General features: G+C 38.6%; 3 protein-coding genes across 3 annotated transcripts; all 3 read right to left on the reverse strand.

Moving 5' to 3' along the window:
• Positions 1-1,959: 1,959 nt before the first annotated feature.
• Positions 1,960-2,432, reverse strand: LOC148784678 (uncharacterized). The gene is made up of 2 exons (XM_088876505.1): positions 2,231-2,432; positions 1,960-2,186 (listed from the first exon to the last, which is right to left on the reverse strand). Exons 1-2 carry the CDS (start codon positions 2,430-2,432, stop codon positions 1,960-1,962), a joined length of 429 nt encoding a protein of 142 aa, XP_088732631.1.
• A 105-nt stretch (positions 2,433-2,537) lies between these two features.
• Positions 2,538-4,700, reverse strand: LOC148784679 (uncharacterized). The gene is made up of 4 exons (XM_088876506.1): positions 4,484-4,700; positions 3,985-4,172; positions 3,525-3,782; positions 2,538-3,308 (listed from the first exon to the last, which is right to left on the reverse strand). The coding sequence occupies exons 1-4, from the start codon at positions 4,698-4,700 to the stop codon at positions 2,538-2,540; spliced, it is 1,434 nt and encodes a 477-aa protein (XP_088732632.1).
• Positions 4,701-4,796: 96 nt separating this feature from the next.
• On the reverse strand, positions 4,797-5,267 carry LOC105165882 (uncharacterized). Its single transcript, XM_011085038.1, has one exon. It carries the CDS (start codon positions 5,265-5,267, stop codon positions 4,797-4,799), a length of 471 nt encoding a protein of 156 aa, XP_011083340.1.
• Positions 5,268-21,721: the final 16,454 nt, after the last annotated feature.

A 21,721-nucleotide genomic window follows, 5' to 3' on the forward strand; every position in this document is an offset into this window, starting at 1 on the left:
GCTGACAAGGCAAAGGAGGTCGCTGTTGCTGAAGGGAAGAAGGAAAGGTTCGACACTGGAAGAGAGGTCGGCCTCGTCGAAGGCCACAAGCAAGGATTAGAGGAAGGCCAAGCCGGTCGCATTACTGTTGAAGAGCATCATCAGGCCTTGGCCGACTCTAGGATGTCCGCAGTTCGTGATTTTCTGAAGACCGACACTTTCACGACTGCCCTTGAGATCAAATCAGCTGATTCCTTCACCAAGGGTTACGAGACCTATCAGGCCCAAATTGCCAAACTTGGTGGATTTCAAGAGTCCTTCGACCGCGGTCAACTGGACATCACACTCGACGGCGACCTCCAGCCCTATCCTGCCGAACCCGACCTCAAGGATGATGAGTTTATGTCCCTGAGGGACGAACTGGAGGCTGAGGCTGATGCTTGAGGAATTCCTGCCTTTTAGCTTTTTTTTTGTCATAGAATTTTAATGTTGTTCGAACCATCTTCTCGAATTGTAAATCCTAGGGGTCAAATTTTGACATGTAATTTTTGGGATCTGAACATTGGGGTACGAATTTTTGGCTGCCCCTGTAAATGATACTTTATCAATGGAAAATTTTTGAAATCTTTTGGCATATCGTATATTTGCTTCTCCCCGTCTCTGTTTATTGAATGCTTTCCTTTTATTTGTAAATTGCATCTCTTTTCAGATCGCATGATATCAGTCTTCTTCTGACCGCATTTTGGGCTGCGTCTTTCCCAGATCGCAGTTTTGTTGAACGCCTCTTTTTTAGTTGGTGTGTGAAGTTCCCCTTTATCAGATCGCACTTTTGGGCTGCGTCTTTCCCAGATCGCAGTTTGGTTGAACGCGTCTTTTTCAATTCGCGTGTGAAGTGCATCTTTTTCAAATGACACTTTTGGGCTGTGTCTTTCCCATATCGCAGTTTTGTTGAACGCGTCTTTTTCAGTTTGCGTGTGAAGTGCATCTCTTTCAGATCGCACTTTTGGGCTGCGTCTTTCCTAGACCGCAGTTTTGTTGAACGCCTCTTTTTCAGTTCGCGTGTAAGGTGCATTGAGGAATTTAATAGCAGATGAAGATGAAACATAAGATGTCTGCAATATAAGATGGATCCAAGTAATATGAAAAGATAAAATGGATTTCTTAAAATTATTCCAAGGGGATTACAATCCGTACAAGTTTTACTGCCCCTTTTCTACTACAAAGTATTCGAGCTCCGTATCATATGAACTTGCGAACTCACAAATACTTTGTCGTGATCTCCGTAAGTGGTGGCCTTTCTCAGGCTCCTTTTGATGCGACCCTGTCGCAGTTGATGGCCTTTCACAGGCTCCTTTTGATGCGATCTCGCCACAGTTGATGGCCTTTCACAGGCTCCTTTAGTCTTTGAAAGGTTGACCGGCCTTTCACAGGCACCCCAGATGCGATCCGATCACGGTTGATGGCCTTTCACAGGCTCCTTTTGGTGCGACCCTGTTGCAGTTGATGGCCTTTCACTGGCCCCTTTTGGTGCGACCCTGTCGCAGTTGATGGCCTTTCACAGGCTCCTTATTCAGACTCTCGGGCTCATGCATAGAATCTTTTCAAATTCTGTATGTTCCAAGGGCATGGCATGTTTCGTCCCTGCATGTCCTGCAGTCTATACGTCCCTTTTTTCTTGATTTCGGTCACCTTGTATGGCCCTTCCCAAGGTGGTTCCAGCTTGCCCACATGCTTGGAGGCTTCGACCTCTTTTGGCAGGAAATCTCCCACCTGGAGCTGCCTTGGTCGAATTCTTCGGTCGTGGCTCCTCATCATCAATCCCTTGTGGTGCAAAATTCTTGCATATGCTGCATCCCTCTTCTCTTCGATCACGGTGAGGTTGAAGCTTCGTTCTTGCTGGTTAGTTTCAGAGTCATACATTGCGACCCTTTGAGACTCTTCACCGATCTCCGCCGGGATGATAGCTTCCGTCCCGTATACTCAACAGAATGGGGTCTCTCCTCTAGCTGTTTGTGGTGGCATTAGATAAGCCCATAGCACTCGAGGCAGTTCGTCAACCCATGATCCTTTACTTTCCAGGCGTGTTTTCAAGTGTTGGAGAATCGTTCTGTTGGTCACCTCCGTCTGCCTGTTGGCTTGTGGGTTCGCAACCGCTGTGAAGTGTTGCGCGATCTTGAGCTCCTTCACCATTCGGTAATTTTTCTCCCCTAAAATTGAGTACCATTGTCAGAAGTTAAAATCCGGGGCAAACCGAACCTAGAGATGATGTTCTTCCAGATGAAATTGATGACTTCTTTCTTTGATATTTTCGCGACAGCCTCTGCTTCGACCCACTTGGTGAAATATTCCACCGCCATGATGATGAATTTCTTCTGAGCCTGTGCTGGGGGGAAGGGTCCGGCAATGTCGATCCCCCACTGGTCGAACGGGTAGGCTATCTTGATCGGCTCCATTGGGGTCGCAGGTTGGTGTATCAGGGACGCATATCTCTAGCAGCTTTCTCACTTCTTCACCAACTCCTTGGAATCCTTTACCAACGTAGGCCAGTAGAATCCCTGTCAAATTATTTTCTGAGCCAACGACCTCGCGCTCGAATGATTACCACAACTCCCTTCATGGATTTCGCGCATCACGTACAGGGCTCTCTCCTCGTCTAAGCACTTCAAGAGGGGTCCATCCACTGTTCGTTTGTATAGCTGGCCTAATATCATGGTGAATCGGGTAGCCCAGAATTTAACCCTTTTTGCAGCAATGGGATCTGCTGGTAGGATGCCGTCCTCGAGGTACTTGATAATCTCGTCTTTCCATGACTCGGATTCTGCGACCATTTGAACGTCTGCTTTGTTCGTGAGGCACGATCGCTCGCGAACCAGGACTGTGATTTTGCGATCTCTGATTCCGTCCATTGCGGCCCCAAATTTGGATAAGGCGTCTGCCTTATCGTTTTTTGTTCTAGGGACCTGCAAAACCGAACACTTGTCGAATTTATTCATCAATTGTTTGACAATTTCTCTGTAAGATGTCATCGTTTTTTCCCTCATCTCATATGTCCCCTCGATTTGTAGGGCGATTAGTTGGGAATCCATGAAGACTGCCAAGTCTCGGGCTCCGGCATCGTATGCGAGCTCCAGTCCTATTATGAGCGCCTCATATTCTGCCTCGTTGTTGGTCACTGGGAAGGACCAGCGAGCTGCTACCTCGATCTCAACTCCCTTTGGTCCCTGGATTAATATTCCTGCCCCCCCCTGTTGTTGGCGTTCGAAGCTCCATCCACATGCAACATCCACTTCGAGACTTGTTCCTCGGCGACCAAGGGTGACTTGGGGTCGCTAGATAGCTCCATCACAAAGTCTGCCAACACCTGTGCCTTCTGTGCTGTCCTGGGCTGATAATCTATGTCATATGGCCCCAGTTCTACTGCCCATTTGATCATCCTGCTCGAGGCTTTGGGTCGCGACATTATATGTTTAAGGGGATGGTTCGTTAATACTACCACTTTATGCGACTGGAAGTATGGTCGCAACTTTCGAGCGGTGACCACTAACGTGAGCACCAACTTTCTCCATCTCCATGTATCTTAACTCTGCGCCTTGGAGCATCTTACTTACATAGTAAATCGAATTCTGCTGGCCTCCTTCTTCCCTAACCAATACTACGCTGACTGCGTTCTCTGATACACTCAAGTATAGGAATAGTGCCTCTCCATCTTTTGTATTCGCGAGCAGGGGAGGTGTTGTCAAGTATTCTTTCAGCTCCTGCAATGCTCTCTCGCATTCTTCGTCCCACTCGAAGCTCTTAGGTTTCTGCAGGACCATGAAGAAGGGAAGACTCTTGTCTGCTGATCGCGAGATGAACCTGCTTAGTGAGGCGATCTTCCCTGTTAGCTTCGTCACCCCTTTGATCGTGGTTGGTGATCGCAGGTTTACGATGGCCTGGATCTTCTCCGGGTTAGCTTCGATCCCATGTTCGCTTACCATATAGCCCAAAAAATTTTCCTCCTCCTACTCGTAAAGTGCATTTGTTCGGATTCAGCTTCATCCCGTATGATCTCATGATAGCGAACGCCTGTGCGAGATCCGCGAGGTGATCCTGCGACCTCTTGCTCTTGACGAGCATGTCGTCGACATGAAGCTCCATTGTTTTTCCGAGCATGTCGCCAAACATCTTATTCACCAGCCGCTGGTATGTTGCTCCTGCATTCTTCAAACCAAAGGGCATCATATTATAACAATAAATTTCCTTTTCTGTAATGAAAGAGGTCTTATCTCTGTCTTCTTCCGCCATGTAGATCTGGTGATACCCATGGTAGGCGTCCGTCATTGAGAACATCTCGAAACCAGCTGTGGAATCTACCATGACGTCAATTCTGGGCAATGGATACGGATCCTTCGGGCAAGCCTTGTTTAGTTTTGTGAAATCCGCACACATCCGCCATTTTTCGGAAGATTTGGGAACAAGTACCACGTTAAAAAGCCAATCGGTGTAGTGAATTTCCGATACATACCGGCTTTTAGCAGCTTGTCCACCTCCTCCCTTATGATCTCATTTTTGTCGCCCCCGAACGACCTCTTCTTCTGCTGCACAGGTCGCATTGTCGGATCTACATTTAGCCTATGTATGATCACCTCGGGGTTGATTCTTGTGAAATCAGACGGGCTCCACGCGAACACGTCCATGTTCTCCCTTAAGAAACTGATCATGGCCATCTCCTTTTCCTTCATGCTTGCACCTATCCTGGTAGTCTTGTCCGGCTCGTCAGGTGTGAGCTGCACGACCTTGTACTCATCGCTAGGTTTCAAATGTTCGACCTCATAGGGTTAAGGTTCAGCGTCCTCCTTGACTTTTCTTTTCTTCTGTCCGGGCTCCCCTCTCAGCGATAAGTTATAGCACTTCCGAGCCTCCTTCTGATCGCATGCGACCTCGGCGACCCCATTATCCATTGGGAATTTCAGTTTCATGTGATACGTGGAGATGATTGCTCTGAACAAATTCAAGCCCGGTCTGCCTAAAATCACATTGTACGCGAACGGCGTGTCCACTACCAGGAATTTCACCATCGTAGTTTTTCGCTTCGGTTCGTCCCCCATGGATACTGGTAATTTGACCATCCCTATCGACGCCACTTCGCTTCCCCCAAAACCGACTAGTGGGGTTTTCACTGGCTCTAATCGAATATTCTCCAAGCCCATCTTGTCGATCACGTTCTTGAAGATGATGTCTGCAGAACTTCCACTATCTACCAGTACTTTGTGAACCGTGAAATTTGCAATGTCCAATTTGATAACCATCGGATCGTTCATCTAGCCACTTTCTTTTGGTTTATCCGAACTATTGAAAGAGATGGCTTCTTCCTCCTCGACCTTTAGCACGAACTCCCATCCTCTGCTTGAACTCAGGGTCCTAGCACATCTCTTTCTGTCCCTGTTCGAATTTCCCGAGCTAGAACCCCCTGCTATAGTGTAGATCACTCCTTTTGTTGGTGCATTACCTCCGGTGATCTGGGTATTGGTCGCTCTCGAGGGGCCAAGGTTTCGATCTCGGCTCCTCGACCTACTTCTCCTTGTCTCATCTTTACTAGTCTTGCAGTTTTGAGGAACTCGATCCCTGAAGTATCCTTGCCTCACCAGCCTTTCAATTTTCATCCTTGAGTTGGAAGCATTCTTCGGTATTGTGTCCCCTCTCCCTGTGGAACCTGCAATACTTATTAGAAAACTTCTTCGAGGGAGTGTACCTGGTGTGCCTCGGCCATTTGAGAACATCAGCATTCTCGACCATCATTAGAGCTTTTTCTCGGGACATTGGTAACGGAGTGTAATTGTGATATTTTGGTATATACTTTGGCTCTTTAGGCTTATCCTGGTTAAGCTTGCTCCCTCCACCTTCCCTTGTATCACTCGGTCGTCTGTACAACTACTCGCGTTCCCTTCGCTAATAATCTTTCATCGCGTTCATCTCCTCCTCGTCTATGTATTTTTGAGCTAGGGCCATTAGTTGTTCTGCATCACCGGGCGGGTCGTGTGCGAGCGCAGATGCGAAGGGGCCCTTTTTCAATCCGTGGATTAGGATACTAGTCATCATGTCAATGCGCAAACTCTATCATCTTATTGTTAAACCTACCCACGAAACTCTTTAGCGTCTCATCATCCCTTTGTCGTATAGTGAAGAGGTGGGTGGCTGGCCTCTTTTGCTTTCTCCGGCTCGCAAAGTGGAAAGAGAATTTCTGAACCAGCTGCTCATGTGAATCGACGCTTCCTCGGGGCAAGTTGGTAAACCATTTGTGCCTTCCCCGTTAGCGTAGTAGCGAATAACTTGGCCATTATGGGACCTGGCTGCCCATACAGATTCATCACCATATCAAAGGCTGCCACATGCTCGTATGGGTCCTTCGTCCCATCATACCTCGGCAAATCAGGTACTCTGAACCCTAGTTCCACCACTTGAACCAAAATATCATTGTTGAAAGGGGAGTTCTTGTTATGTGCGACTATCTCTCCTCACTTTTTCAGCTTGTTAATTTGTTTGTTCAGGTTCTCTATTTGCTTCCCCACACTCTCCACTTCTGCCCGTGAGATCACTGGTTCTCTTCTCTTCAACCGAGCATGGCTGCTGGACCTCGCATCTGACGAGACCGGTTTCTTAGTTCTACGCTCTGGTTTGCACTGCACCCGTGACTCTCTCTGGGGTTCAGTAGTTTCGAACAATTGCTTCCTTGCAGTTTCTTTGCCCAGTGGGGTCGCAATCCTCCTCTCGTATTCCACAATGGCATTCCTACTAGCTTCTTCTATCATTCTCTACAGCTCTTCTTTCGTCAATTGAATAGTCGTTCCTCCCTTTCTCGGTGTCTCGTCCTCTTCGGCGTTTGTCCTCGATGAACCTTCCATGGTAATTCTCAGACATTCCCACAGAGGGCGCCCAACTGATCCGGGTCGAATAATGTGATCTCGAGATTCGATCTCCACTAAGATTGTTGATTCTTCCAACACCAGATTTTGGGTTCCCTGAGAATGAAACAAGTGAAGTGAGCTCGTCGGGCACGTCCCAGACAATGACTCTCCGACACTCAAGTTAGGTTGATCGAGAGAAAAGTGTTCTATCTCAAAGTTCGATCTCAATTAATGCGCAACAGTTACCTTTAATGACGGCGTTTCGGGTCTATATATAGGGCTCAATAGGATTGCGTTGACCAGCCACGTGGTCTCATCCTACTGACCCGCATCTATGATCAGACGGCTATGATTGTCCGGGTCTTCAAAGGCAGATGGACCCGGGTCGGGTCATGTTCGACCCGACTAATGGAAAAGACGCGGATCCTTACTTAAATGACAGAAATGCCCTTAATGAAGGGTTTTTTTTGGTATTTCAACAGCATCCCCTCCTAGCCACGTATCACTATGGCAGAATTGATTTAATGAAGAATTCTTTATCCTTAAGAGTCAAGAACTGGAGGCTTCTTCCAATCCTCTACCGTTGAATATGATGCAATAAGATGAAATACCAAGATCAAGGATTAAATAAGTGTATATCATGGAGCATGAGTGGATTTATTAATCCACATAAAACAAAATAGCAGATACAATGGAAAAAGTTTCTGTATTGGCTTATCTCCTGAAACTGGATCAGTCACGGGCTCTTCCACAACCTATTGTCTATGATACTCATTGCCCTTGGTGCTGCAAAGCAGAATTCTTTCAAAAGCCAACAATTTTATTAAAAACATTGTGTAATTAACTCGAAGCAGGTTATTGAAGTGTCTTGTGTGATTGGACTCATTCAAATTTTATGTATGTTATTAAATTTTCAATGGGTGAATAGCAATTTATCCCCATATAATATTAAAAATGTATATATTACACCCCTATGAAAAAAGAATATAATAATTTATCCCCTATATTTTTTAAAATAAAGCAATTTACCTTCTTATATAGAGAGGTAAATTGCTTCATTTTAGAAATCATAGGAAGGTAAATCACTATTTGCTTTTTCATAAGGGGGTAATTTACTCATTTGCAATATCACAAGAGGGTTACTTGCATTTTTCCCAATTTTCAATTGTTATGGGATATTAAATTACCTTTTGTAATTGGACTCATTCATGTTCAAATTCTTTTTAAATATTTTGGATTAAAAAATATTAGTGTTTTAATATTAAATATTCGATAATATAATTAATAATATTTAAGTGGGGGTATACTTGTCTTTTTACAATGAAAACAAATACATTAGTATAATAATATTTGAAAAGGTTGTGACTGGAATTGAATAGAAGGACAACTTCAACTTTGTAGATGAAATTAAAATGTTTCTTTCTTCCCTTCTTCTTTCTCTCTTTCTTGTCTGTTTAATTCAATCTTTCACTTTCTCTTTCATTCGTTCTCTTCTCCATCAATTTAAAATCTCTAGTTTGATGGACAAGAATTGGAGTGTATATATATATAAATCAAAAATCCAAAAATTCATTTTAACTTTTGCAGCCCACTAGCTATATTACGGAAGCTTGAAAGACAGTAACAATTAGCAAAATAATTCAAGTGCATGATAGAGGAGAAGATCAATCATTTCTTTATTTCTATAAAATAGAAGCAATTGTAAGAGAAAAATTCACGGGAGAAAGATTCGAATGGTCCTCTATTTATGTCCTAAAATCCTTTTGGTTTTTAACTTTGACAATATCAGTTTTAGTCCTGTACCTTTCCTTTTTGTTTTGATTCAGTCCTTCAACCAATTTTATGCCCATTTTGCCCTTCTTAAGTAATAAAACCTAATACTCCATTTTATGCTCTAAAAATGGCCCAACATGCTTCTGAAATAAATTAAGACCTCATAACTTCGTATCTTGATTTGATCGCTCTGTTTCCGGGTATTCATAGCCCTCGATTTTACATACTTCCTCCAACCACACTACCGCAGCAGATGGTCCGCAGGAACTTGGGTCCTGCAGTAACAAAACAGCACAACTCTATTTCGTTTCCTAACTTAGAGCATAAAAGAGATTCCAATATAGGGAGTTAATAGAATTTTGGACAAACAGGTTGAACAGAAGCCTAACTTTTATTGAAGAAATATAGAGAATATTACATGGATATTATTCCTCCACTGGAGGAGACAACTGTTTTTGCCTCTTATGGTGTAGAGGACTTGACTTGTTGGGGAAACACCCATAAACTAAAAAATTATAATACTACAAAAGATTGAAAAAGACTCAAAATTCTAATGCTTTGAAGAGTAGGAGAAGTTTTCTGAAGTCCCCCTTCTGCTTCATTGAATCTTTATTTATAGGCGTCCACGAACTTCGAATTCAGACTCCAAACTTATTTTGTGATGATATCATTGCATTAGCCATCGCCTCGTGATTTCCAGTTGTCGGTCATAATGGTTTGTTGGTCACATGATTTCCAACTTGCTTTCCTGCTTTGCTGACTGTTGTCTTTTATCGTTTTCTACCGACAGTCTTATCCTTGATTTTTTATATTTTTTAATTTTTACTTCATTTTTGTAAAATTTTTTCTTTTTCCCTTGTCCTGGTCAGGTTCGAGTTTATTTTGTGTGACCTGAATTTTTGTCCCGAATAGGGATTTCTCTAGTTTTCACAGCAAGGGCACAAATGGTTATGCCATTGCCCAGCATGCAACATATTGCACGTTTTCATCTTTGTGACCTCTGTCGCTGGCAGCTTATTTTCCCAGATTAGCATCCTCTTTTTCTCGAATAAGCTTTCTGCAAACTCAGTGCTTTTTTCCTGTCATGGAATTTAACAGGAATGATCTATTCACTTTGTTTGAGAAGATTTTGGATGGATACTTGACTTTGTCGATCTCCGTGAGACAGACCCATAAACCTCAAGCTCTTTTGGTAGAGATACTACCTTCAGTAATGGCCGATACCAGGGAAGCTTCGCCTGAGGCGGCTTTGATTTTGTTGAAAGCCACCATGTCTGGTCTCTGCAATTTCATGAAATGAAATGCTGGATGAGACTCCTTTCCCATCGTTTCTAGGGCAATTGATACGAACTTTATCTCCAGAAAACATCGCCTCTCTTTAGGTGGGGGTTATTTTGCTAAGAACCAAAACAGCCCCACTAATCCACTCCGAAAGTTTTGAGATTTTCGGAAAACTTGGTGACATAGTATGAACTGAAGCAAGAGCTCCAAAATCATATCATTCCTGAACATCTTCTGGTTTTGATCCTTCTAACATCCAGACCCTATTATATTTTTCGGATGTTTCAATGATGGTCTTGCTTGGGTTTACTCCTTTGCGGGAAATTAATTTTTTCCACATACGCTGGTATTTCTGCCAAGCAGAAGAAGATATTAACTCGTTAGTATTAACTTTAGAGGTGTCTGTCATCGGCCTAAGGCTAATCTCTCCCTCCTTAACCCTGGAGGTGCTGGGTTGACTTGAATCAACAGGAGTTTGCACTTCTTGAGACTCAATTGTCGTCGTTTCACTAGAGTCTGGTGATGGTCTTGTGTAATCGGTACTTGAATCCGACGCTACAGGTCTAGAGCCCTGTACTTTAACGGCATATTTTGGGTCATGCTCCTTCAACTCATGAGTCATCCCCGAAGGTGACGCCTTCCGAATTGGTTCTCGTAGGTTGTTCCATAGCGAGGTGGATGCTAATAAGGAACTCCTTATTACGACCTGGACAGTGTCTAGATCGGCTCTTTGAATTTGTCCTGCAACTTGGGCATTAACCGCTAGCTGTCCAAACTTTTGGTCAAGCTCCTCGAGGTTTTCTCGGAGGTGCCTGAGTCTGTACATAATGGAGTTTGCTTCAGATGCCTCTATCTCTCGTTAGGAAATTTGCAAGAACGTTTCATAAGATTTTATAACGACAATATTATAGCAATAATATAGGCATTCAACTTGCCATCTGATAATGCGAGCTTTCTATATCTTTGATTCTAATTTATTCTTTAAGAAAGCTTTAAGATTAGTATTATCAACTTTTAAAGTAAATTCTTTAGCAAGTAAAAATAAAGGCCAATTTTTAAAAGCTTTCCAAATCGCAAAGAATTCTTTCTCGTTGATGTGCCAAACTTTGGCTTGTTGTTATGAGAACAACCCTCCTGTATATCTACAAGGTTCTTCCCCTGTAGTTGTCTTCTTCATGAGCACTGCTGCCCATTTGTAATCATTGGCGTCCGTATAGACTACCAATTCATCCTCATACTGTGGTATAGCAAGCTTCGGCATGTTACTGCAAACCTGTTTCAACCGACAAATCCTTTTTGTGTGGATTTCTTCTCATTTCCACTTTGAACTCTCTGTTTCTTTCAAGAGTGGTCGGAAATCCTTTCTGTATCTTGTAAGATCCTTAATGAAGATACCTGTAAAATTAACAACTCTCAAGAAGCTTTGCAATTGCTTCTTGTCCTTGAGTACGTCTGAAAAATTATGAATTTTCTCCACAATATGGTCCTGTAACTCAAAATAATCTTTAAAAAGATTATCCATTTTTCTTTGAAATATCTGGAGTGCATTAACTAAACCCATTGGAAGAACATTCAAGATATATTGTCCCTGTAGTGTGGAGAATGCAGTAAATTTCTTTGATTCACTCTCCATCTTAATCTGATAAAAACCAGATTTGCAATCGAATTTAGAAAACACTTTTGCTCCTTTGATGCAATCAATTAAGTGTTCTATTCTAGGAATGTAATAACCGTCAAATTCTAATATTTTGTTTATACCTTGATAGTTAATAAACAACTTGGGTTTACCTCTTTTAATCTCACCATGGTTTCTTACTAGAAATTTAGGGCTACTGTAGATAGAGACTCCAGGTTCAATGAGTCCAAGACTAATATGCTCTTTGATTATCATCTGCATATCCTTCTTATCCTCCATGTTCATCTGGATAGGTTTGTATCGAACATACTCGTATTTGTATTCATATTTGACCTTCAGAGTAGCTTCAATCTTGTTCCTATCCCACCAAGTCAGAGGATTTTCATTGAAGTTCCTCTGGATAAGTCTCTTGACATTCTTAAGAGAAAGCCTGCTCTATTCGCTGATTTCTAGCGATTTCATTTCCACTAGTGCTTCCTTAAGGTTCAGAATTTTCTCCTCGGATTCCTTATAGAAGCTATCACTGTCTATGGGTCCCTGTTGCCTGAAAGACAAAAGGACCTTACCAAATTTTCTCTTATCCTGCATTTTTTGATGAGTTAATCTGGCATCAAAATCACCACGTTTGCTGCGAAAATTTGTTACCTAGCAAGATATCGACACCTATATCATGAAAGTATATAGGAGGTGTTTGTACCCTAAACTAGGGTGATCCAAATGCTCCTCTAATCATGATTTTGGATTCTCGTATTCTCTTATTCAGTATCAGGATTTTTTGCGAAGAATCCCTTCTTGCAATAACGGGTAAAGTTTCCCTTGCTTCCTTAGGGAAACTCCAGGTTTAGCCATGCAAATTCCTGATCCTGAATCAATATAAGCTGCAAAATACTCTGTCTTATTTGATCATACAACAGACCAACATATATGTATATAGAAAAGGGACTCGTCATTCAATCCTTATGGTAACACCATCAAGACTGAATTTCATTCCGTTACCTTTTCTTCCCCATGGTTTATGATCCTCGAGAACTTAACCCCAAAGTCATACTCCCGTTTTCTCGTCCTGCAACACCTATGACGAAAATTTCATGGCCTGCTATTTCTAGCATGCCTTCATATTTTCCAACAATAGGTTGCTACAAATGATATAAGTCATCACAAGTGAAAAAAATTTCTTTCTTAGTGATGTCAAATATAACTTGTATTTCTTTCCATCCTTCAGGTGCATTTAAGTTTTACGTTATCTACCCTAATCTTTTGAGGAGTTAAAGCTTTTAATAACTCTTTCTCCTTCCCTTTGTAGCCTATAATCCTATCTTTCGAAAAGGACATCCGACCACTAAACTCAGTTCTAGAGCTAAGTGTTCTATGTAAAATTGGGTGATGTTTTATGATAATATCCGCACCACCTATTCTAGGTATCCTAATAGGATTTGGTGTCATTACCTTGGCGAATTCCTTGAGAATTTTAGGAATCTCAATATACTCTTTCCTAAGGAACAAATCTGAATGATGAGTATTGGAAAGGGTATAAGCTATTCTATAAGTTATAGAATATGGTCTGTTACCTTCTTTCATTAGATCTTTTCTCTTAAAATCTTGATGAATGGTTAAGACTTTACTGAAATCTTGGTCTGCTAGGTTGTATGCAATCCTAGGATGAATGTCAAACATCACTATTCCTACAAACAAATTACCTGTCATTGTTCTAAGACAACCATCTCTTAAGTTATTGATTCTTCTAGCCATTATCGATAAATGTATTTCTGAATCAATTCCTTCCTTAAAAGTTGCTTTTATTACTACTTCAACAGTTCCTATGTGGATCCATTTCATAGTAACAACTACTTCTTCTCTAAGCTTACTTAATTCTTCAAGAATTTCTTCTTTAGGAATTAATTGCATTTTCATCACATTACCAGTAAGTTCCATAGGTATATCAAACTCACCTGAAGTTACTTTGTAGATTATTTGATGCTTCCTTTGGTTCAATCCTATCTGGTTCAGGACTTTCCTAATGCCTCCAATCCTACATTGAATGGGCTGAGATTGGAATCTTGTCGCATGATTCTTTTCATGGTTTTGTTTGACACTGTCATCTTAGAAAAGAATTCTGATAAGCTTCTGGAAGTTTGAAGCCTATCTCCCTCGTTGTAATTATTCTGACTCGATTGAAGATCTATCTAAATTAGTCTCTATTTCCTCCTCATAGACACTTTCGTCTGAAGGAAGATCTTCAAATTGGTAGATGGGTACCGAATCGCTATAGTAAACTGCATCTAGGATATCATCCGTGGCTTCAAATTTTCTCAATTCACCATGTTTCTGTGGGCAGTCGGGAGATATATGTCCTTTTGCTCCGCAAGTCCAGCAATTACAGTCTTTGAAACTTTCATTAGTTCGGATATAGGCCTATCTGAAAGTTCTTCTTGTAGGGGTTCTTCCGGTGGATCTTGCATCTGTTCGTCTAGATCCTTGCGATGAAGCCCTTGTTGGTCCTGTTCTTTGTCCAGATTTGTATGTTTTGGCTTTGGACTTGGACCACCATGATCTCCGTCAGGAACAGGCTTTTCTAAAACTCCTAGGGTAGGAGTCACTATTTTACTTCCTCCTTTTCCTCGGCTCGCTTGATTCTCCTATAATAGTCGAAAAATCATTGTTATCACAATAGAGAGGAGTTCATTTCATTTTACCTCTCAGTCTTTTCATGTTTTCTGGATGGTTGCTTGATAATACCAATCCTTCAGTTTGTCTTTAAGGAAAGACATTCTTCGCGCCACTGAATCTAGCTGTCATTCAGGTACTTTGTATGAATGGATCAACATTTCTCTCCATGGACTGCATATCCTTGCGAACAACATTGGAGCTGCTACTTCTGTTGCTACTCCACTGTGGAAGAAATACTTGCGGAACTAATAGATATATTCATCTACTGCACAAATACTTCTTAATTCAAGGCTGAAGAGGGCTTGTGCATATTCTCTAGCCTTTTCTGCTCTACTTCTTTCGAAGTATCCATCTCTGATGAAGTGTATCTTGATAAGCCTTCCTAGCCGGTCGCTACCACGCCTTTTGAGTCTCCAGCAAGGATTCTAGCTTTAGTATCTTCTGGGGTATTATCCCATCCAATCTTCACAGATTCCTCCAAGCTCAACTCCATAAGCTTTATGAAGTTTTCTTTGTCGAGCTCTAGGGTAGTTTATGCTATCTTGATCACTGCAACCCATTCGTCTATCAATTTCTCGGTATTTCAAAAATTAATAATATCCAGGTTTAGTATAACTCCATATAGATGTAAGGGCTGGAGCATGGTCCTCGCCCAAGGTGTATTCTCCGGCACTCTCTTTGTATTTCTCCCTGGATTTTACTTTAGCCTGGTTCCCACAAACGTTGGATTGGCATTGGTATGGAAATCCGCACTTTCTGTCATCGGTTGATCCTGTGGAGGATCATTAGAACTTGTACTTCCCTCTAACGATGGTAGTGCCGGAGCGATCTCATTAGTTTGGATATTGACTAAATCCACGATCCCGAGTTGGGAAAATGATTTCGAAAATTCTAGTAGATCTGATAGATCTGCTCTCGTTACCTCCATTAATTTATAAATCTGATAGATGCGATAATCAGATCTTCTCTGGTCTTTGGCTTCGGAATCTCTGTGGCCTTTCCCTTTTGGTGTAGAAGAGGTAATGTTCCAAGGGCGTACCTAATTCGCTCCTGCCTAGATCTAGATGTCTCAGGGTTATCCCTTTGATTTCTATTCAGATTTGTAATTTCTGCCCTTAGATCTGTAATGGCCTTGTGTAGATCGGGAAGGATCTTAAGGACCTCGTCTACCTTTTAGCTCAAAGATTCTATTTTCATAGATATTGGAGTAACCTATGTCCATAGTCTTGAACCGTCTTTTGGATCTCCCTAAGATCTTGAGAGATTTTTTATGTATCCGGCTCGAGTTCCCTCCAATCAGTCATAATTTCTAGAACTGAAATTATATAGGAATTTACCCATTCCGCTTCTCTTGGTTGGGATTCTACCATGGACTTCAGTGGAGTGTAGACGCCTCATTGCATTCCCTAGTAGCACTTGTCGAACTTCAAAATTTCTCAACCATTCTTTCTCCTCTTCTGGCGTGAGAAGTCTTGGATCAATCCTCTTGAGACCGTTAAAACACTTGTCAAGAATTTCCATGAGAAATTTTCTTCTTTGTATTTTCAGAATATGAAATAATTCTTTGTTTCAGAGTAACTCGAACTTTCGTTCGCTTCTATTTTTCTCTCTGAGAGTCTCCTCCATTAGATGATAAATAATATCAAAATGTAATATAATCATATTTTTCTTCAATAAACCTAGGCTCTGATACCATTCTAGGCGAGCATTAACAAAAAATTATGAAGTGAGTGCATATGGACTAAAACTGCCTTTTAAGAGTTGCATAGGGGTAAAATTGTCCGAAAATATGCCAGAGGACTAAAAGTAAGTAATTTCGTAAGTTATTGGACCTAAACAAATATGGACATAGTTATCGGACAAAAATTAAAATTAGGCATACTTAGCGGACCAAAATGATACTTTTCCCAAAAATCACAACTTATCTTTGATAGCTTTTCTCATACACACTCACTAGCATTTGCTTCTTCCAAGTTCTTTCTCTTGCTCTTCTTCTAGTTCTTCTTCATTCAGTTCTTCTTTCATATTACATAAATCGGATGGCTTGGATAATTAATATCTCTTTACATTCAATTGTTCTGTAAATTCTTTGTTAAAGTAAGTTTTCTTCTACTCATAATTCTCTTTAATACAAATTCTATTTGCATAATCTTTATATAATTTATTGTTATATTTATTGTATATTTAGATCTTCATATTTCCTTACATGGTTTCAATTATGGTTGTTATATTTAAATTATTCTTAGTTTGTGATATCCTGATACTAAATAGTATCAGAGCCATGCAACTCTTGGATATATCCATATATAGAAATTCATAATTTGTGAATCGGACTTCGAGACGTTGTAAGTCGGCTTATTTGACTTATTTGTGCCGCGATAAATTATTGTCTGTTCTGATAGAGCAAAGTATGAAGATCTAACATTATGGATAAATTCATATGAGGCATGAATTCTGGAGCTTCTTAATCAGGGGACAACCAAGAGAATTCGAATATAATTACCACAGGAGAAACATTGTGGGAAGACAGTGATCTATTTGACTGAAAACCGCCAAAAATTAAAACTAAAGAAATTTATAAGAAGTCGTTTATTGATTTTAAGTCAGCATACACTATAAAGACAGAAGAACAAGTTTTACCTTTAGTATCTGATCAACAAATATTACATTTGTTTTCAAAATCTTCTATTATTAAACATATTAAGAATGGTTATAAATTCCTGCATATTGGTGTCGTTCAATTGCTATAAAAGCTTTAACAAGAGAAGGATTAGACACTAGTGTGTTTCTTGCTTTAAGAGATTGTAGACACCTAGATTTTTATGATTCCTTACTTGGTTTAGTAGAAACTAGCCTTTGTCATGGTCAAATTTATTTCAATTATTTTCCAAATTTTACCATTTCTCTTAATGATCCTCATATTATGGATATTCTCACTTTAAATGTAAGAAACTACAATTATAAAATGAAGTCAGGATCTCATATTTATGAAATATTCTATAGGCTACATTATGAAATTACTAATACTGGCATAGATATTCAAGCCATATCCAACATTAAGTCACCAGGTCAAACAGTATTTTGGTAAATAAATAGAGCAAAATCTAATCTTTAGCTCCAAAAATTATAGAATGAAAAAATGTCACTTTACTAGAAACATGGAATCTACCACCCGGATCAATTCCCCCTATTCAGCCCATAGAAACTTCAGAAATCGACCAAATTACCCAACATCCTGATGGATCCATAGGGGTCAATTTTTGTAGTCAAAATTCATTAAAATCGAATAGAACTTCCTACTCTCATCCTATCACCCCTTCTAGACACTCAAAAAATTTCAAAGAATAAGAATAGATCAAAATCTTGCACAACCAATATATCAAGATTATAAGGAAACAAGATCACCCAATTCTGCACCATCACAAATTCTTACAATTACCAAAGAATTTTTAATTGATAAAGAATTTCTTAAAAAAGACTTTCTTTTTGAAGAAAATATTTCTAATAGAAAATGGTTCATGAGTAATCTTTTTTAACCCCAAAGAGCAAATATCACATCTGAATGGTATGAGTATATTCCATTTTTCTCCTACTTATTCCAAACATGTGGAGAAGATAATTAGCAGTCATCCGAAAAACCCTCAAAAAATGGACAAAGCTTGATGGGTCAATAATCTCCAGCGAACATCCACCATTAGAGAAATCAGGTATCTACATAAAAGGCCAAGTCATCAAGTGTCTTCCAGTAAGTGAACCATCCACCAATGAGGTAAGTACTGTTCAAATTAAACAAAGTAATTTTTCAAATTTAATTCTCCATTCTATAGGAAAACAATTAGATCGAATAAAAAACAAGATTGAAGAAACATTAGAAAAAAAAGAGCCCGCATCCTCTTCCTTAATAACTTCTAAAGATCAAACTCTTCATATTACTGCTAATAACCTTCCTTTCCAAATTTCTGATTATATACCAAAATTAAATCCAGAAACATCCATTCTTTTAATAATCCAAGAGAGACTAAGAGATCTAGGTAAAGACAAAGTCATAAATCAATTGAACAAAACCATGAAGATTCTGATAATTAACAAATTCCTAATTCTATTAATATGTTCAACATTTATCACCTTATAAAAATTATTATAAACCAACTCCCCCGACCTAAAAATAGAATAAGTCCAAAATTTTAGGTCTTTTAATGAAAATTCAATATATGAATGGAATTTAGATGCATTGTCTGAATATCAAATTCTTAGCCTATGTAAACAAATGGTTATAGTATCAAATATTTACAAAGAAAGAGCAGGATTAACAGATGAAGATGCTGCCAAAAGTCCTATATTAGGATTCAATGGTCAATTAAAAGGTTGGTGGGATAATACTATAACTGATGAAGCCAAAACTCAAATTCTTTCAAGTGATAAAAGAGATTCAAAAGGAAATATTATCAATAACGATGAAGGAAGAGCCATTTCTAATGCAATATCTTCTCTAATATATACAATTATTATTCATTTTATTGGAAATCCTCAAATATATCAAGAAAGAAATACAGAATTTTTAAAAAATTTAAAGTGTAGAAAACTCCATGATTTTAGATGGTATAAAGATGTCTTTTTATCCAAAATTTATGAAAGAAATGATGCAGATAGTTATTTTTGGAAAGAAAAGTTTATTTTTTAGGATTACAAAAATCGTTTGCAGAAAAAGTCCGTAAAAAAATTAAAGAAAAATACGAAAATATTGCATCCCTTTCTTATGGAGAAATTATAAATCATGTTAATCTTGTAGGATTATAATTATGCAATGATTTTACCTTAAAAGTCCAATTAAAAAAACAAAATCTTGCTACTAGAAAAGAGTTAGGAAGTTGGTGTGAACAATTTGAATTTCAAAAAATAAGGTCACCATCATTATCATCAAAGTCAAAACACTATAACAATCATAGGCATAGATCATCAAAGAAAACTCCTTTTAAATCCCCTACTAAACCCCCTTGTAAACCTAATTTCCAAAGAAATTTTTTTTTTATAAAGAAAAATATTCTAGTGTCCCTAATTCCATTATATGTCATAAATGCCAAAAATCAGGTCATTATGCCACTAGCTATAGCATGCAAAAGAAAATTTCTTCTTTTATATATCATTAATATATTTATTATTTTAAATTTTTTAATTATTATTATTTTAAATTATAATAATTATTATTTTAAATTTTTTTTATAAATTGTAATTATATATATCATTAATATATTTTAATAGTTATAAATTATATATTAATAGGCCTAGTTTGATCGGTTGATTAGAAGGAGTATTTTAGTCATTGTTTCTAAAAAATAGGCTCAAATTGACCAGGGGGCGGTGTGATTATTTATTAAAAATATAGGGGTGATTTTTTATATTAAAAATTTTATAAGAAAATTTTTTATATTTTGATATATCAAGGGGGTCAAAATGAATTTAACCCAATAAGTAAAATTTCTCCAATCTTGACATGAAAAACTCCAACTCGTAGTATTCATTGTCCTAAATCTTGCAAATAGTCCTTATATATTTATTTTAAATTTGACTCCAAAAAAAAAAAGAATTAACAAAACTATATTACTTATCATAACTGAAAAGAAAGAACGGAAAAAATTTAGCACAAAGTTATCGTAAGAAAGTATCGGTAACAATGAAGATTCTAACAAAGGCAAGACTAATAATCTTATACTGTCAGTTAAAAAGCAAAAAGAAACCCCTTTGAGGTGCGCAATCTCAAGCTTGAATCGCCACGGGTCGTGCCCTAACCTACTCGAACGTGAGTTCCTTGTGATAGCGCAACCCATTTTGAGGCGAATGACAAGTGAAGCTTGCAGTTGATGCTCCTCATAATTTTTATAGTTTTGGCATCTGATCCCGGTCGCTCAGCTACCTCGCATTCTTGAAATGGTTTTCGGATCTGAGAAAAGAGCAAATCATTAGGCTTGAGAGGTTTACAACTAAAAGCCTCAGATGTTTAAGTTAGTAAAAGGGTTTGAGATAGAATCTCAATGTATATATTGTAGGTTTTGGTGTAATGAATATCTTACCATAAATGAACTGTACATGATGCATTTATAATGTTTGATTAGATCCCCTTGCCTATCTGAAGGGGTTCACTTGCATTGTGCCATGTATTGTGATCTTACTTTTTAGGATAACAGGCAAATCAACGGCCCTCGGCAATGGATCCTTTGAGCCGAGTCGCAGGTCAGACCCGATCTCGATTGAGGGTGCGAGGAACTTCGGCATGAACGTATAGTAAATGCCCATTTTAAGGGCATTTGTGTGAGTTCATTAATACTTTCCTTAATCCCCATCGACATCCACAAGCTTGCAGCTTAGCATGTACTTTCTAGTCGATGTGGTGAAATTTAGCCCAAATTTGCGTACTCCTAACGTAACAGCCCAATGTATCCAGTAACAAACTACGGATATATCACCGGCTACATCATCATACAATTAAAATTATAGAAGAAAATTTTGTTAACCATGTGCGTATATGGTATATTATTATAGGCGTATGCGGATTAATTTACTCTTTAAATTTTCCCTTCTTTATTTTTTTGACTAGCTCAGAGAATTGCCGTAATTTGTTACTGGATACATAGGGCTGTACTTTAGGAATAAACAAAATTCTCCTATTGTAATTTTTAAATTAAAATAAAAATTATGGTCAAGACTAATATCATGGTAACATATAAATATGTGTACAAATAATTAAAAAAATGCTTAAGAAACAAAATCAGGTCAATTGACATTTAAAATTTACAACACTAGCCCTTAAAAATTGAGATATAGAATAATAACATTCGATCATAGATAATTAAGACTTCCTTATTCTTTTCTCAAAGAAAAAAAAATTACCATCAAAATCTTTACTTGCATGAAAAAATTTATAACAATCATTTTATCATCAAGAAGAGAGATAGGCGTCTGATTTAGTGCAATTCCACTCCTCGGACCTTGAGTCATCCATAATAATAATAATTAATTTATTTTGATTAATCAACATAGAATTGTCCTCCTTTATCCTTAAGATTAATCAAAGAAATTATTCAGGGGTATGAAAAAAATACCAAGAAAAATAAAAATACAATCCAATTTTTTTTTTAAAAAAATCAAATATTGTCATCATTTATGAAGCACTCAAATTTTGTCGACCATCAAGAATAATTTAAGATAAATAAGAGATAAAAATGAATAATATTAATATAAAATAACAGAGCAAGAAAGAAATATAAGTGAGCAAGTTGATGAAAAAGAGATCAAAGGAGAAATTGCACGAGAAAAGAGTGAGGCAACGTTGCGGGTTTTATAGTAGAAATTTTGTTTAGTAGATGGTATGTAAGAATTCAAAATGATAATTTCTCCAAGAATTCGATTATCTTTGAAGGAAACTACACAATGAACATAAATGAAAAATATCGACAAGTTTCAATGTAGAAAATCTCAACGTAAAATCTAAGATTCGATGCAAATT

The sequence above is a fragment of the Sesamum indicum genome, linkage group LG12, assembly GCF_026168435.1.
Source record: "Sesamum indicum cultivar Baizhima isolate 11 linkage group LG12, ASM2616843v1, whole genome shotgun sequence".
Taxonomy (NCBI): Eukaryota; Viridiplantae; Streptophyta; class Magnoliopsida; order Lamiales; family Pedaliaceae; genus Sesamum; species Sesamum indicum.

Excerpts from the sequence above, each read along its gene's own strand:
- LOC148784679 (XM_088876506.1), bottom strand. The coding sequence starts at position 4,700 with ATGAAGGAAAAGGAGATGGCCATGATCAGTTTCTTAAGGGAGAACATG. Across the intron at positions 4,173-4,483 it reads GGACAAGCTGCTAAAAGCCG|GAGCAACATACCAGCGGCTG; the intron begins GTATGTATCGGA and ends TGAAGAATGCAG. Across the intron at positions 3,309-3,524 it reads TGGAGAAAGTTGGTGCTCAC|CGACCCCAAGTCACCCTTGG; the intron begins GTTAGTGGTCAC and ends GGAGCTATCTAG.
- LOC105165882 (XM_011085038.1), bottom strand. The coding sequence starts at position 5,267 with ATGGTTATCAAATTGGACATTGCAAATTTCACGGTTCACAAAGTACTG.
- LOC148784678 (XM_088876505.1), bottom strand. The coding sequence starts at position 2,432 with ATGGAGCCGATCAAGATAGCCTACCCGTTCGACCAGTGGGGGATCGAC. Across the intron at positions 2,187-2,230 it reads GAACATCATCTCTAGGTTCG|GGGAGAAAAATTACCGAATG; the intron begins GTTTGCCCCGGA and ends ACTCAATTTTAG.